General features: G+C 44.0%; 1 protein-coding gene across 7 annotated transcripts in view; it reads left to right on the top strand.

The window, feature by feature from the left end:
* Positions 1-17,543, top strand: part of IKZF2 (IKAROS family zinc finger 2) — a 119,487-nt gene that overhangs the window by 50,948 nt on the left and 50,996 nt on the right. For 5 of the 7 annotated variants that reach the window (XM_027637188.1, XM_027637185.1, XM_027637182.1 and 2 more), the window contains one exon: positions 10,738-11,004. In XM_027637188.1, the coding sequence (XP_027492989.1) occupies positions 10,738-11,004 (267 nt within the window). The remainder of the gene's footprint in view (positions 1-10,737; positions 11,005-17,543) is intronic. The other 2 variants (XM_027637187.1, XM_027637186.1) reach the window with 1 other exon arrangement.

The raw sequence follows: 17,543 nt of genomic DNA, 5'->3' as shown, positions 1-17,543 counted from the left end.
AGACAACTTGTTGACCAAAAAGAGACTTTTTAGCTTGGATAGACTATAGCAGCTGTGAGGTCCCCACAGCTGCCCAGCTCCTGCTCAAGGATGAATAAAGGTGGGCCTGGGAATGCTCCCAGAAGTAGGTTGGTGTGTACAAGCCAGGCCTCTCCTCCCATCCCCTCAGGGCCCTGTGTCCCAGGGGGTGCAGTGTCCCCCCAGTCCCCTGGGCTGCAGAAGCCAGAACTAGTTCTGCCATCCATCATTGTCTGTGTGCACAGCTCTGTGTGGTGCTTGGACACTTGGTTTCCGCAGAGTAGCTGAGTTTATGGGGCATGTTTGGGAAAAGGCTGCATGTCTCTCCTGAGGAAGTATCAGATGCTCCAGTGTATGTATCTGTTATGTCTCTAACTTCCTGACTCCTCTGGAATAATGCTCAAAGCCACTTGCAACAGCTTTTGGCTTGTTGGGGGCTGATGTGAGCCCCTCAGCAGCCTGAGCTGTACCAGCTCGGGGTTCAGTCCTGCAGTCCCCAGCCTGTGGGGGTGAAGCAGTCAATGGGGGGATCTGCTCAGTGCTCGTGGGTACTCTGGTGAAAAAGTGGTGGGTGCTTTTTGTGTTTCTGTGGGTGATAGAAAAAAATGTGTGTGTTTGTGTCCCTGTTGTTATTGTGTTAATCTAACTGGAGGAGACATTCCTTACTTATTAGAGATGTAAATTTTTAAGTACCTAATTATGTGTTTTACTTGCCAACTCCCTCCAGTCCCTTTCTTCCATGATCCCACCACCCTCTTCCTTTCTCATTCCCTTAAATATGTGTACATGATGAATAGCAAATCTTCTCATAGAATTCTTCAGGAATATTTAGTGTAGAGTGTTGCTTTTGTTTGCTTTTCTGGTGACTTGGAGATGGCATGGTGAGAAAAGAAACATGTGAGCTAAACCTGTTGGTTTGAACATTGTGTCAGAAAATATCCATAAATTGCAAGTTACTACACAGATGTATAGATTTAATGAGACTGTGTAATGCCATTTATTTATGCTAAAGAATCTGACACATACGGTACTGAAAAAAGTTAATACTCTAAGAGTTATTTTATATTTTTCCATTGCCATCTGTCACTGCCTACATAATAATGATACAGGTGAAAGCCTAGCACTGCTTTAAAAAAAAATCAGAATGAATAGTCATTTAAATGTCTTGCTGCTTTAATAGCTGGTGTGTTTTAAGTTGTGGGAAGGAGGCACCAGAGATACCCTCCCCCCATTTTTAGTATATTAAAATTTGGGCTTAAACAGATTTAGGTTCTTGAAGTGACTTCTGAAAATGGAAAATGATTATAAACTGTTCTGTCCTTTACAATTGGAAAAGTTAAGGGACTAAACCGGATTCTGCCGTGCTCACAGTGTACTGACAATGTCTGGCTCTTGGAGTAACCCTTTCACTTGGACGTGGAGATGTGGGTGAATTTTTGTGCTCTTAGTCCTGCCTTAATGGGCTGAGTTCAGAACTGCTGAGGTCCCTGAACTGTGAGTGGGTCACTCCAGATCCCCAAATCCTCATCCCTCTTGGCCATCTGAAATCAATTAAAAAACCCCCAGTAATTCAGGGAAATGCACTTTTTTAGCCATCTCAACTGAAAATACTTGTCTCAAAGCATTACTATGCTGACAGAACTCGGCATTTAAGAGACACTGGCTTTTAAGTGTTTTCCTTCCACATTACGCAGTCACAGTGTGGTTGGACAACGCTGCCTTCCCTTTTTGTTTCTCTTAGTCACACGGGAGTCCAACACAGCAAGGACTGTGAAGGGCACGGGAAAACGTCCCTGTGCTCAGACATTTGCAGTGATCCAGGGCTGCAAATGGTCCCATACCTGGGGATCTGCACATTGCTTTGTATCAACCACCTGCCTCCGAGGGTGCAGGCAAGGCTTTGGCTCAAACAAGTAAATGAAACAGGTTTTGTTGTTAATCTCCTTTTTACAATGTAGTGACAAAGACAGAAAATATTTTCATGGCAGGTGCTTATCCTATAATTTTCCATGGGTTGATGAGTTGGGGAGGTGCCTCTTTTAGAGGAGGACGTGGCTAGGTCAGTTTGCATTAAGATGATTTAGAGTTTATATAATGAGAAATAAATAAAACTTTTCCTGAAAGCTGTGAATGATGGTGTGTAACTTGGTAATGAAAGCCTTTCACTGATTTAAAATAATGTCTCTAGTGGTAAAAATGCCAGAAAATGAAGCAAAGTACCTGGTCCAGACCCAGAGAAGTGATTCCCTTGGCTTAAAACAATTTTTTCAGGTGTATTTCCAAATATAAATGCAGATCCCTAATGTAAGTTCCTTATAAATTAAATAGTCATTACTATTACAATTACTACTCTTTGCATATGCTGGAAAGCATTTTAGGAAGTCCTGTACTTTTTAAGAAGCAGAGATGACAGTGAGTGAGCAATGAGGTTTTGCTCTCTTCAAATGGATGTTATAAATCACTTTATTTTTGTTTATAAGGGAAGATCCATATATAGCTGTAGTTTGTCAGCACTTTCCATTACAAACTTCTAGTTTTGGTACTATATAGAGCTCTCAGCACCCTTTTATCAAATCCTCTTGGGGTGAATGTTGTATCGTTGCTCAGTGAGTGTTTGTTCTGCTCTCATTAGAATCTGAACTGGTCTTAACAGATAGAAAGGTGTTCATGGTTTAATGTTTTGAAAGACTGTTTCACTACAGGACTGAGCCTGCTTTTATTTTTCCTCCTCTTTGTGCTTTTCAGTGTGCATCAGAAGCAACTCTTCTGAAGTATAAGAGAGCTGTGCTAGGAGAGAAGACAGACAGTATTTAATGTACACGTTGCAGACAATAAGACTTGCTTTAGGGTGGCGAGGGAAAGGGCTGTGTGAGACCCCCCACAGCACCGAACCTGCCTCCTGCACTGCACACCGACTGTGAAATGAGAGTTTACAAAAAGAAAAGGGGCCCTGGAGAACATCTGCTGAGCACCACAGCCCCCCAGCATCACCTGCCCCTCCGAAACAAGCCTGAAGTCATTGAAACAAAGGCAGAAAGTCCTAGTGGCTACAGGAGAGAGCAGGGGAGCACAAGGGCTGGGCAGGTGTTGTGTAAAGGCAGAGAGTTTGAGAGATAACATTTGTCCAGGAAAGCATGTTTCATACAACAGAAAAAGAGAGACAAAAAAGCAAAATCCTACTCCCTCTCACCCCACCAAAACAGCTAAAAAAAGGTAGCAGAATAAATAAAGATATACCCAGCAGTTACTCCTAATTTGACCTTAGGGAAAAATCCCTGAGTCCAACAAAACCTAATAACTGGCTTAGCTCGAGCTTCCATGGAGGGGGCAGCATCTAGGAGCAGAGTACCACTGTATTCATTCATCTTTCACAGGGATCAGGTTCTGACACTGCAAACGGATAGGGAGGATGGGAAAGGGAAGCTCCTCCTTGCATCTGTAGGGCTTTGGCAGAAACCTCGTATTAAGTTAAGCACAATATTTGTTGCACCATAATTGCTTTATAAGCACAGGCAGAAAGGGAGGGGGAGGCTGGGTCACCAGGAGTACTTTTCCTACCCTGGGATATGAATACATGACTCTCGCTTGTGTAAGTACAAGTTGCGTAGATGCATTTGTGGGTGAAATTTGGCCTGAGGTCTTTCTGGAGAGGAATCTTGCGACACTGAGCAATCATATATATTCAATTAGGAGCTTGTACTCTAGCCAGATGGAGCTATGCAGCATGGGTGACCTATGGTGAGCAAATGATCATGCCTAAAGGCTGGGCATCTGGGGCAAATTCTGGGCTGGATACTGCCATCCTCACACCAAGGTACTCCTTACAAGGTGTCCCAGCCTCTGGACTTCAGCAGGGCTCTCACTGAATGTCACATAAAAATCATTGAAACCACAGAATTTGCTCCTGTGACAGAAAAGAGATCTCAGGTCTTAATGCTGCTCTTGCTGGGATGCTGTCTGCTTAAATCAGAGCCCTTCCAGCTGTACCTGTGGTCTTTTCAGCTTCATGTTTGTATAAGCTTTTATGGCCATTTGAGCATAAAAGTTGTTCCACAGGTTTCACTGCTGCAGTCTTCATTCCTTGTGTCTGGCCCCGGTCAGCTGGGCTGGGAGAAGCCGCCTGGTATTTTAGAACCATTGCTACTGAAAGCATGCAGTCACATCCAGGGTGCTGCTCCACATCAGCCAAAGCTGGTTGTTGTGATGGCTCAGTATCCCTGGTCAGGGGCCTGATCCAGCTGAAAACAGTGGATTTTTCTCAGGAGGATCAGTTTTTAGCCAGATTGGTATAGCACCAGTTTCATGAGCACTGGTGCCGGTATAAAAGATGGAAGGGACGGGGATCGAGGGAGGATGGCAACCACAGTTTGTGTCAGCTAAAACCTGACTGAAGCTTGGCTTAGCTATGCAACCACATCCCAATTTAAACTAAACTTGGGTGTAACAGACCCGTTAGTCTACACTTACTGCACACACCACCTCCAGAAGATATGAAATAAGTCTTCTGTTGCATTTAGTGAGAGTTTAAATTGACTTCAGAGGTAACAGGCTTAAACTGAGACTCTTCAATGTGAAAACTAAAAATTTCTAAGGATCCCTAAATAAGCTGATCAGTTCTCACTGAATTTCTGGCGCATTAACCACCTCCATGTGGGCTTGAAGAATCCCATTTGTGGCATGCAGAAGAGGACTCGGAACAAAGCTTCTGAATCATTCCCTTCTCCTTTTCATTAGTTGTGAAATATTTGGTTTGATTTAACTGTTATGAATGGACAGAACCCTGCAGAGGTCACTGTGACAAGGCGGTGTCACCATCTAAGATTTGCACTGGCTCAGTGGCCAAAAGCTAAATCTTTGGGAGTTTGCAATGAACAAATTTGACACCCAGCATTGGGGATGTCCGTGAGTAATGGAAGAGGCCCTGCTTAGGCTTTTGGCACTTGACTTGAGAAAGGAGTTGGGTAATTCCCCTCTCTTTGCAGGTGACGTACACCCTCATTTGTTCCATCCAGATACAGCTTCATTTCTGTCTGAGCCTCCAGAAAGCCTCAATCTACTGTGAAAGCAAAACCGGCTCCCTTGAAATACACCTTTTTAACCCTCAACTGAAACATCTCCCATTTTGGTGTTGGTACGACAGCGTTGCCCACAGGTGTCATTGAAGAGACCTCTTCTCTTCTGCTGAGGGTCACTGTTACCAACCCTGCTGGTGCCCTGAGCAGGCCTGACTCTCCTTTTTCCTCGGCACCACACCTGTGCAGCCTTGGAGTGGTACCTGCTTCACACCAGTGCAGCTCGAGGAGAAGGGGAGAGGCCTGCTCCTTTCTCAAGAACTAAATAGCATTTGCTAAAGCTAATTTGTTTTCTAGTGTCAACTTGTTCACTAACTACTTTGTGGCTATGAGGTGACGACAGAGCTGATTCTGTGCCTGGTTCTGCCACTGCTGGCCTGGCATTCTCAACCCTTCTGTGTGGGCCTTTTTAAAAAGGGAAGGTTTATTGGTGCTCTCTTGTTTACACATTTAATAGATCAAAATTAAGCTGAAAAGAACGTGAAAAGCCTTGTTAAATAAGACCCAAATTCTACCAGCAGCAAGAAACTCAGAGATGAAGTTTTCTTTCGGCTAGGACCATTTTGTATTATCCCAGGAGGAAAGTATGTTTGAACACGTGTTAAAGTCTCTCTACACTTTTGGAGTGATGTAAACACCCTCTTTAAGGACCCTTTTTGCTACCAGAGTGCTCTTAGACTGAACAAGAGCCAGGGCTCATTGTTTCCAGCTTTTGGCATTCCTTACCTTGAACTTTCAAAATCTATCAGGACTGGAGGGTTCTCCCCCCTCACCTTAAATTTTCATTTTACAAAACACTCATCAGTTTGCCATTCCAGCTCTTAAAATTAACTCTATTACACTCAACACTGCTGAGTGCTTTCAGTAGTATAGAAACAGGGAGTTTAATAGTATAGGAGTGCTCCACCTCTGAGGTTTGCCCTGTGTAAGAACTGGGTACCTGGGTTCAAAACCTGTGAGAAGCTGGGTCATTTTTTATTTGTCTCTAGCTGCCAATTAGCAATGTTCATTAATCCAGTGCCTGGGAGAAGTGCATGATTAAAATAGACAGTGTCACTGACCACTGACAAGACAATATGCAGAAGGCTGTGCTGTAGCTGCCTGTCATTGTGCTGCTGTAGTTAAAGCTCGGTCTCATTTTCCAGGGGAAGTAAGAATTTCTTCGTTTCTTTGCATCCTGGTGTAAAGACAGACACATCATCCAGGCTTTGGACATTGCATTGCATTGTGCCCTGGGCAGGGAGCCTGCAGCAGACCCTGGGATTGCTTGTGCACCACCTGCCAGCCGCTATCAGACAAGTTTGGTTAGAGAACACGTTGTGTCCACAGTCACTCAAATGTCCTTCGCTGTGTTCGCCCACAGACTCATCCAAGGCTCCTTGGGGGCGGCAGATTTGAATTTTGCCTCCTCAAGGATGAGTATCTGAAGCTGGGTCAAAGCTTTGTTTCCTGCTGGTGAGAAAAGAGGGAATGGGGGAGGAGGCGTGGGAGGGCTTGAGGGGTCTGGCTTGATGTGCTGCTCTGGGGGCAGCAGGAAGGGGCTGGTGGTGCATGGCTGCTGCCAGGAAAGGCTAACCTCTAACTCAAGACCACAAACCCTTGGTGGCAGTGGCCAGCTTGGTTTTCCAAGGCCACAGATAAAATAAGCAATGACCTAGGACAGCAGACAGTGGAGGAGACAGAGGGGCACAGTCCTGCTGCCTGCTCCCTGGTATGTTGGACAGAAGGAATTTTGTTCTGTAGTGGGAATTGCACTCTTGTTTGCTTGCTTAAGAAAAAGATGACCAGTGCTTTAATTTACACTCCACCTGGGGATCAAATCTCTCAGTAAGACCAAAGGGTTCTTTTCCCCCAGGTCTCGCTTTTGAGGGAAGGAAATTTCCATGACAGAGGATGAAATACTAGGAATACTTTTCTTAGGTGGATCTTCCAGCTTCTGGTTTGTAGCCACACTAATTTGTGAGTGAAGGAAATATTTTGGTACTGAAAACTTGCCAAAAAGCTGTTTAACAGGGAATTGCAGTTTAATTAGCACTTATGAGACATTAAGAATAATTGTATTCAATTTGGCCACTCAGGATAAGGTGTGATTCAGGATCAGCTGGTTGGCACTCTGAAGAAAAAAGAAAAAGGAAAAAGAAAGAAATATTGCTGTGTGGACTGGTGAATATGTGCCATTAACTGGGAAAAAGTGGAAGAAACTTGTATTAACTGGAGGGAAATGGTTTGACTTCAACTTCGTTATTTTGTAGTGAGCTGGATTACAGTTTATCCCTGCTATCTCTTTCTCTGTGATTTTTTTTTATTTAGGAAATGTGCCAAAAACTTAAAAAAAAAATCCATTTACTTATTTATGCTTTGCACAGGAATGAGAAAGCCTACCACTTTTAGCAAGCATGTGAACTAGAAAGGCAAGGGAACACAAGGTGAAATTTTATGTGGAGGCCTGTGTATAAGGAAGGGTAGCCATCAACATCCCTTGAATATTTCTTTTTTCTTCACAGCAGAGTTCATTGTGCTCCCTGAGTGCTGTAGGTGAAAACAAAGACAGTGCCACTACTAAATGAGTGCAGTTTCAAAGGCTGGCTGAGAAAAGAGAAAACAAACTATATGCAATTTAAATGCCTGTTTGTATGCAAGCTACCACACAGGCTAATACACACACCAGTGTGATGTAAGGCAGTGGAGATGACCTGATTAGCAAAGCCCTTGCAACGAGCTGAGGAGATCCCTGCTGCACCAGTGCTCCCTCCTTGGGGACCTGCGACTACTCCCAGCCGAAGAAAACCTTTCCCCAGCTGCCAGGGGTTCTCTGAAAATGGCAGTGGCAGTGCTCCGTGTGCGCCTGCAGGTGAGGGAAGTAGGAAGAGCAAAGAGCCAACACAGCCCCGCAGAACAGCTGGGATGTTGTGAAGGATGCAGCATGAATTGCTTGGGCTTTGTGAGCTCCGTTTGCAGGAGTTGAGGAGCGCTGTGTGTTTGGGAGGCTGTGCTTCAGCAAACAGCTCGCACCATTTGGTTGTGCTGTTCATCCTGTTGCTTGAAAGCTGTCATTCAGTGCTAGGGCAAGATAAAGTAAGTGGTCTTCCCGTTTGAAGGCTCTTGCAGCTTTGTTCTCTCATGTGTGCCGAGCAGGCAGAGGTCCACAGCTGTGAATGGGAAGTCGTGGTACTCAGCACTAACTGCAGTCAAGTGTTAATAATTCCAAGTCTGAGAAATAGAGACAGAAATCTATATACGTAAGAAGACACATAAGATCCAAGACTTTCTCTCTCTCCTGTGAGTACATATAAATATACACACTGGTATGTGGGTTTTGGTTATTTTGTGCATTCCTGTGCCAGGAGAGTATGCAAACTTGTGGCAGTGACCCGGGGTTTTGGGTGAGGAGCACAGGGCACTATTTCTGGCTCTGCCATAGCTACTTGTGTGGCCGAGTGTATTAAGTCCTGCTCCTGAAGCCAGCAAACCATTTATTCGGGCTTCATTCTCAGACTTGCTGAATACCCCAAAAGGCTGCTATTATTGGAGAGAACTGCCATTCCTTAGCTCTCAAAGTGGGCTTTCCATAAATCAGCAGCACATGCTTTCCATGGGGAGGTGGGTCTAGGACCTCAGCTTTCTCCCTGCCAGCCCATGGAGCTGCCAGAGCTCCTTCCCCTCTGCTCTTCCTCCCTTCTGCTCAGCTCTTCCACCAAAGGTAGATCCTCCTGGTCAGGAGGCTGTTGCTGTGCCAGCCACCATACCTTGGGCTCGCCACCAGCATGGGATGACTTCCCATTGCTTCTCCAGCTGCCATGGTGGGACAGGCCCCCTCATGCTCCCCATGGAAACGGGCTCCTTTTGACCTCTTTCAGCCCCTGGCTGCCAAATGGGGCCAGGTCATGCTTGTTCCCTCAGTCTAGGCTGCTTTTTCCTTTTTTTAAAACAATAAATGCATCTTTGTGGTGACAAAAATATTAATTATCTCCTATAAATGATTCACTCAAATATTTCATTGTTGCAGACTGTTTGGATGGTGGTGCCTGTGCTGACACAAGTCTGCTGTGATGTGATCCAGCAGTGTCCTTGCTGAGGATGGGCTTTGCCGTAATAGTACTTTCATTCCTTAGCTCCCATTAGTGCCTTGATGAATAGTGGAAGATGTTTCAACAATTTTTTATGATTAAAAAGCAGCATCTTACCGTTGCTTGGTCTCTGGTGCCTTTACCCTGTTCATTATGCTTTGCCTGGGAGTAACAACAGTGATTTAGAGTTGCAACATCAGTCTCTGAACCTTGTGTTTTCTGGGAAGGGGAAGAGAGAGGATAAAGGAGGAAGTCTAAGTAGTAGGGTTTTTTCTTCTGACATTTCCAGACTGGTTGCTTGAAACTGTGATGCCTCACAGTGATTAGACACATTTATCATAACTCTGACATTGAGTTCCTGGACAGGAACCCCCTCACAGCTACTCTGGAGCACACCTGGACAGGGTTTGGAGACACCAGCCAGGCCCAGGGCACTCGTTTGTGCTCCAGGTCCACTGCTGTCACTGGCACTCGTGCTAATGGCCTTAGTACAGAGGTCAAAGACTACTTAGATATGAAGGCTGAATCACCTCCTTGTTAAACCCCTCAGCAGGATCAAGGCTTAGGGAAGCAAACACGTGGGCTTGCCTTCTGGCTGACACTGTGGATGGAGGCTGTGACTCTGAGATGGACCTTTTGGCAGGTTCAACCTTTTGGCAGGTTGAGGCATCAAAATGGGGGTGTCTGGTGATTAAAACACCCCTGCACTAACACCCCTCTGTGAAAAAGCCTGGTATGTTCATTTCCTTTAAAGACTTGCTGATCCCACAAGCTCTTGGTGGTTAGAGGAGGTTTATCCTGTCACCTGAGGATCACAGAAATCAGCAGTGAGCCCGTCAGTCTTACCAGGCAGATGTGAAAGATCTTCAGCTGCGCGCATTTCACTTGCAAATATAAATAATCCAGCAGTGTAGGTCTAGCTGCAGCCCTGTTTGCCTTGGCAGTGTCCCATTGATGTGAATCAGAAGGTGGGAGCAAAAAGCACTGGAGGCTCATCCAGAGCCTGGTCTCCCCTCTGTCAGGGAACCTGTCCATGCAGGCAGGGTGATTTGGAGATTACTGGCACAGCCCACAGACCTGACTTCTCTGGGTCCCTGCATTTTGAACAATCCTGCCTTGTTTCCTCACATTGTGCCTTTGGGAACCTGCCTCTTGGGGCACTGGGCAGGAGTGACCTGGAGGGAGCAGCTGTGGCTATGTCCTTTGCTCCTGTGGCTTCGCTTCCTTGAGAGGAAGAGAACTCCTGTATTCCAAGCTGAGAAGCAGGAGGTCAGTTCTTAAGCCTGCTGCATCTCTGCAACTTTTGGTAGGTCTCTGGATCACGCCATGCCTGAGTTTCTAAGCTGTAAAATAGGGATAGAAATAAGGAATTTTTTAACGAAAATAAGGGCTTGAATAAATAAGCAGCTGTAACTTGTGATGCTGTCACCACCACAAGGCTCTCATGTTGATTTGAGCTTCAAGGCTTTCATTTAATACTGATAACAGTAAAAAAGTTTGGTATGATATTAGTGATTGGAAACTTAGAAACTGTTTTTAATTTTAACATGTTTTTAAATTTTTTTTATTTTTTATTTCAGCAAATTCAGTAAAGCTAGAAATGCAAAGTGATGACGAATATGACAGGAAGCCCCTGAGTCATGAAGATGAGATCAGAGCTCACGATGAAGGAAGCAGCCTGGAAGAGCCCTTCATCGACAATAACGAGATGGTGGATAACAGAAAGATCCAGGAGCTATCAAGCGAGGGAGGAATCCGGCTTCCGAATGGTAAACTGAAATGTGACGTCTGTGGCATGGTTTGCATTGGGCCCAATGTGCTAATGGTACATAAAAGGAGCCACACTGGTAAGCAGCTGAAAGAAAACCTGATGACTGCCTGTGGCGTCTGATGTTGATGTTACCTGACAACTCTTCTCTCTTCCCTTTTCATTCTTGGGGTTCCAGGAGGCTGGGGGGTGGGAAATGGGCTACATTGGTTTTGTTCTCTTCCTGCTCCCCAAATTCTGGTGATGCTCTGTTTCTGGCAAGCATGGTGCTTCCTTGACTTTGATTTCCAGCCTTTTGTTCTTAAAAGCAGCACTAAATTCTGGAAATTGCTTTTCTTACTGTTCTTGACTGGGGGCAAGATGGTGAGAGTCATTCTGTGGCATGGAAGGGGTGTGTATGTGTGCGTGTGTGTGTGCATGTGCAAGACTTTTGAACCTTTAAGGTGAGTCTTAGATGGCCTTCCCTTGGAGGTGCTCACAGGTGGGCAAGGCCAACAGCTTCCTGGGGATCTCCCACCTCCTTTGCAAGTGACTGGGCCTGGGATTAACAAAGCCCACCGGGGGCACTCATTACTCATCCGTCCTGTTGCCAGGGTGGGCTTGCTGCTCACTGTGTGGCAGCTCCATCAGGGAAACCTCACCTGAACCCCTCCTGGGCTCCCCCACACCAACCAGATACCATTCTGGGGGCAACTTTCTAAGCTCACTCTCTTGCAGCATTTGTATTTTTATTACTATTAGTATTACTGCTCTTTGGAGACCAAAACAGCTGACCAGACTTGGGGGTGCGAGTTCAAGAGATGGATGGAACCTTTGCAATGTGCTGATTGAGTGGTCTGTATGACTTGAAAGATGAAGCCTTGAGCTTCAGGGAATTTTTGGGAGTTATGACTAATATGATACAATGGGATGCCCAAGAGGCTGGTAGTCTCTCCCCTCTCCTGAGGAGTGACCTCAGGTGGGAATGACAGTCACCTCCAACAGAAGTACAGGTGGTGCCAGAAGACAATGCTCTCTGGTAGTGCCTTGGATTCAAAAAAGCACTTAAGCTTGTGCTTAACTTTTATGAGATTTAAGCACATGTAAGTCACCTGAACTGCTTCAATATAAGCTTAACTTAAGATACACACTTAAATCTTATTAAGTTTAAGCACGGGTTTTTGTGGTGGAGCCTCAGTGGGTGATTTTTCTTCATATTCTTTGGACAAAGTGAAAGATACTTGGCTTTTTATCTTTGTCTACTATTATTTAATGGGGTCAGAGACTCACACTGACTGAGACATCTGCAAAGATATAAAAAGTGGGGGCTTAAGGTAGAGAAAGAAAGACTTTAGTAATTCCTTTGTAAACCTGGTAGATTGCAGTCAAGGATGCTCTTGATGGGCAAGAAATCAATAGAATTTCTGTACAGAGAATTAATAAATATATATTACACAGTTAATGCCCTGTATATAAGTTGTATTGATAATAACTTAACATAAGTGTATAATGCAAAGCATGGCAATATCATTTATGATGCAGTCCTGATTTTAGACAGGAGTTACGAGAGGGGAAAAGCATTAGCTGGAGAACCAAAACCTTGATTAACAATTTGACATACTATTGCTAGGAAATGGAAAGGGAAATGAGAACATAACAGGCTGAGTACCCAGCTTTCAACCTCCCGAAAAGTTTTCGTTGGCGCTTGCACATATCCGAGCATATGTACTGTAGGTGCATCAGAGTCCACGTATTTGAACTGCAGCAGCTAAACTAACCCTGCCAAATTTAGATTTAGGTACCTAATTAAATGGTCTGCATTTTTTGAAATACTGAATAGCTAGTGACAAGCTGCCCTTTTCATGGTAAAGAAGACATGTAAATTCCAAGTGAATGGAACAAAATCTCATCTGCGTGAGGGCGAGATGGCTGTATGGGGGTGCATGGGCAGGAATTGCATAACTGGTAGCTTTTTCCTTGGGGCTACTGCTGGTTCCTCGTAGAGCTCTGACTCTTTTCCCATCAGAGCAGAGGAGCTGGGATGTACTGTTCTATACAGATGATTTCAAGCATATAGAAATGGCATTTCTTTTAATGTGCAGCTCAGTGCTCTGCTCTCAGTAAACCAGTTGGCAAATTTTGCAGGGGATTTTTTTTCCCTCCACTTTGTTTGTTTTTTAATGCGTGCTGCTGCTTCACTGTCCACAACAGAAGGAGAAGTTTTCTTGGATTTCCACATCCTTGATTTTAAGGAGTATTTTTAACACACTGGTATATATCTTTTAAAGTGCAGTATTTTAAAATATATTGCCACTTCCTCGGCAGCTGGGCTGGCCCTGGCTCTGGAATGAGCCCTGACCTGTGGGAAGGCTGGTTTTGCAGCCCAAGGGAGAACGGTGGAGGGAAGGGAGGTTGTCCCCAGTGAGTGGAAACGGATGACATTCTTCATCAGCTAATGCAACTGGCATGTGCATCCTTGCCTCTCAAAGCCAAGTTAAGTATGTTTTGGGAGCCGAGTCCTGCCTTACTGTCCTCTTTATTTGCACACAATCAAAGCATGGTCTGGCCAGTTGTTTGCATTGGCAAAAACTGAAGTCCTTTTCCCTTCCCCGAAAACCTGTCAGCATTCTATGTAAATCACCCAAAATCCTGTGGTCCATAGCGGAGGCTGTAATTTGTGTGTGTGCTGGGATGAGTGTGGCTTTCCTTGCACCGGGGATCCAGGCTTGGCAAGAAGCTGTGCCATATGGCTCTGGCTGCACTGTGTGCATAAAGGGGCACACTTTCCTCTAGCCAATGCTCATCTGTTCTTGAAGAGCAGTTGTCTTCCCTGCCACATTATGGTAGTTCAGTCAAACAGACATAGGGGTAGGGAAAATAATCTGTACCATGGATGAGGCCAGAGTAGAAGAGCTCGGTGTCCCATCTCTGATCGTTGCCCCTTCCTGTGATATAGACCCAGCTGGGAATTTCCCATTTATCCTGCCTTGTGCAAGTGATGGTCTGGTCCACGGCACTTCTGTCACGAAGCCCGTGGCACTGCTCATCTGATTCTGCCAAACACAACATTTCTCTGAAAAACTGATAATAGAGGTGAAGAGTTTTTATAATCTTCATGGGCATCAGGAGAACACCTCTCTATTTATTTGTCATTGCTGACAGAAAATAAATAAAATGCTCAGTGTGGGAAATAAGCATTATGCACTCCCTGTGTTAGTGAGCAGGGTAACCCCCTGCCTCATGTGCCACGTCCTTGTGTCAGACAAACAGCATGTGTCAGGTTTGATTTATTTTCCTCCTTTCCCATGATATGTTCTTTTGGTCAAAATTTCATATTCCACAGCACATTGCCCAGGTTGCAGCATCTTTAGCAGAGTTTTATGTTACAGGAGTTGGCTGATCACATAATGTTGCCACTGGATACTCCAAGGGTTTTTGCTTGGGGATGTAGATGGAAAGGCAGAAGAAAATAAGGTCAATAATCCAGATTTTCTGAGGTAACAGAAAGGAACTTTAGTGATTTCTCACCTCTTTATGCTAGTGGGCTAGAATTAAAATTTCCAGCTAGTGGGCTGGAATTAAAATTTCCTTGCTTTTTGGTAAAGCAGAAACCATTTGCTGGTACAGCTATGCTGCTGCCTCTGTGGTCTGTGAGGTCCAAACAGTGTTCTCCCCTGTGCTGTGAATTTTGATCTTTCTTTATACTTCTTTTTCTCCACTGTAGTATCCAGTTCTTTATCTAATCCACTGCTGGATTTTGAAATACTTTTTAAGGGAGGGCTGGGATCACAGAATCACGGAATGGTTTGGGTTGGAAGGACATTAAGCTCATCTTGTTCCAACCCCCTGCCATGGGCAGGGACACCTTCCACTAGACCAGGTTCCTCCAAGCCCCATCCAGCCTGGCCTTGAACATTTCCAGGGATGTGACATAGACATTTTCTCATCTTCAATGTTTTAAAAACATGCAGAGGTGAAACGTTTCCTCTGTGTGGATGCAGCGGGTAAGTTGCAGAGTAAAACCAGGTCCCTGGGTACCGGGCACAGCACAGAGCCAGCAGGGATGCCAGCCTTGCCCCATCCTCACCTTGGGCTGCTGGTAGGTTATTTTTAGGCTTTTTTGAGGGGTGTTAACTGCAGGAGGGTCTGAAATCTTTGCTTGGACTCAACATGCACTTTAGTGCCTGAATCAGTTAAATGAGTTACATTTTGTGCCCATGAGGGAAATCTTCAAGTTCTGTCGTAGTGTCCGTAGTGTTATAACTGAACATATGCAACCCTGGAAGTCTGAATGCAATTTGTTTTTTCATGCAGAGTTCAAGTTTGTGGGACACAATTAATAAATGAGGAAAAACCCAGCTGTGCTGTTCCGTAGTAAAGACTTGTATGCCTAAAGCAGCTAACCAGGAACAAATTTAAACAAATGGCCATATTAACACATTGCATTGGTCTGCCTCTCTTATTTTGTTCACAGAAAGGTTATATTTGGTTTAATTTCTAATTTGTCACCTCGTGCAGGCTTCCTGTCTGTAGCAATGTGAATTGATTTGGCACTGAATCAAAAATCATAGGGCTGAATATCTGAAATTCATATTTTCTACTTAGGTTTTGAAATCTAACCTTTTGAAAAGCCTCATTTTCTACTTAAGCATAAGGAAGGGGAGCCGAGATTTTTGAAATCGCTCTCTGCAGAAGACCCTTTTTACTTGCAGTACTCAGTAACTAAACTCTTCTGATATTTTTGCCGGTTCACTTAAAAGATTTTTCTGCTGTAAGAATGCGGTCATAAATTTGCACAGAGGACACTTGGAAATCACCCAGGATTTCCCAGGAATTTTTCATGAGAGATTTTGTCACTACTTTTTTATAATAAATTGCCCTATCTGGCAGCAGGTTTTTCCCAACAAAAAAACCCTACTAAAATCACTGATTTAAAGTGATGTGCAGCCTCTAAGTGAATCAGGTAGAACAGTAAGTAGGTATGCAGGCTAGCTATGGTCCCTGGAATAACAAATACAGGACAGGAATGGAGCAAAGTCTGCTGCTCTGTGTCTCACTTGGGTAAAGGCAGGTTGGAACTCGCTGCTGTCAGTGTGTTGGGAGCACAGCTGATATTTCATTTGTGCTCCTGGGGCAGAGCAGAATCAGAGCAGTTGCAGCATCTAATGGATCAGGAGAAATGTTTCGTTTTAACTGAAATATTAACAAAAAACATGCTACAGAAAGGTGAAAATCAATATTATTAGTAAGAGCAAATACTTTCTGATGGCAACACGGGCACTGTAATTTTACGTTAAGAGACTGGAAAGAAAAAATCCTGTTTGAGAAGTACCTAAGCTACACTTTGCATATCAAAAGTATGTACCGCACAAAAAAGACTGAGATCTCAGATATACATTTAGCCAGGACAGATTCTGAAGTCCCACTGGACCTGGTTTTTATGTAGGACTGCTGCTTTAGGAATAACTAGGCCTTGATGATAATGAGAACTAGTGCAGTAATTCGTGAGTCTCTCTGTTTAATTTCAAAGGGACAAAAGTTACCAGTCAAGGGTTATGAAAATCTAAGTCTCCTTGGTTGCCAGGTCTATGGGCTCTGTGTCCTCAGTCACATTTCTGTTTTGATACAGAAAACATTGTTGCTTTGCACCGAAAATATCAGTGTTTTGCACTGGTCTGAGATTCGAAGAAGGGTAACTCATACCGAAACTTCTGTGCAGCACTTCCGCGCCGAGGCGGGAAAGGAGTTATTGTGCAGGGAAGCTTCCAATTAAACAGAAAAAGGAGTTGGTTTGCTTTTTGAAATAACATTTGACATATGTGAAATCAATTAGTAGGAATTTAACAGTTCATTTGCCTGGTTTCAGGTCTTATCAGGCAGACAGTGCTTGTAACTTGTGCTATGGAGTCTCCCACCAGATGCCATATATTTATGATGCTATGAAAGGCCCATGTCTTGCTTGCCCTGACTTCATGGGTCCAATTCACCTTTCATCTCACAATTTGTTTACACAACAGCAAGTTAACCTATGTACTTTAGATACTGGTGTAGCTCAAGAGTAGTAATATTTCATTATTATTATTCATTATTATTTTTCCTGGAGGAGACAATGAACTGTGAGGTTTCAGGAGTATTTTACTTAATTTACAAGTAAATATTTGAAATCACAGCTTTTAATTAATATTTTGTTTAACTGTAAAATTATAAAACCCCATGGATGTATTTATTTATTAATGTAAATATACCCTGGCACAAACCCCTCTTGCAAAGCCTTTAGGAAAGGTAATACTTGGCAGCTCTGGTTTACCTTGCCTAGCCCATTCCTGAAGTAACTTTAGATAATTAAATTCCCTGTGTTGGAGGGCAAGGCTTTTAAGGCATTCCTGGTTTTGTCCGGCTTTAGATTCTAAATCCGCAGTTGAAAAGAAACATCTTTTTTGTTTGGTTAACTGTTCCTCCCCCTCTTGCCACCCTGAAAGTCTTTTTTTCCTGCCCCACTCTCTCTTTTTTTCTTTTTTTCTTTTTTAATCACTAAGGTTGGAGGCTTTTCTGCCCTGGTTTAGCTCAATAATAGAGAAATGTTTAATACTTAAAGTAGGCTAAAAATATTTTGCAGTTATGTTGCAGTCACATAGTTTC

The sequence above is a fragment of the Corapipo altera genome, unplaced genomic scaffold (assembly GCF_003945725.1).
Source record: "Corapipo altera isolate COAL_440 unplaced genomic scaffold, ASM394572v1 45, whole genome shotgun sequence".
Taxonomy (NCBI): domain Eukaryota; kingdom Metazoa; phylum Chordata; class Aves; order Passeriformes; family Pipridae; genus Corapipo; species Corapipo altera.
Note: the sequence above shows the minus strand (reverse complement) of the source record. Positions and strands in the feature narration are given on the sequence as shown.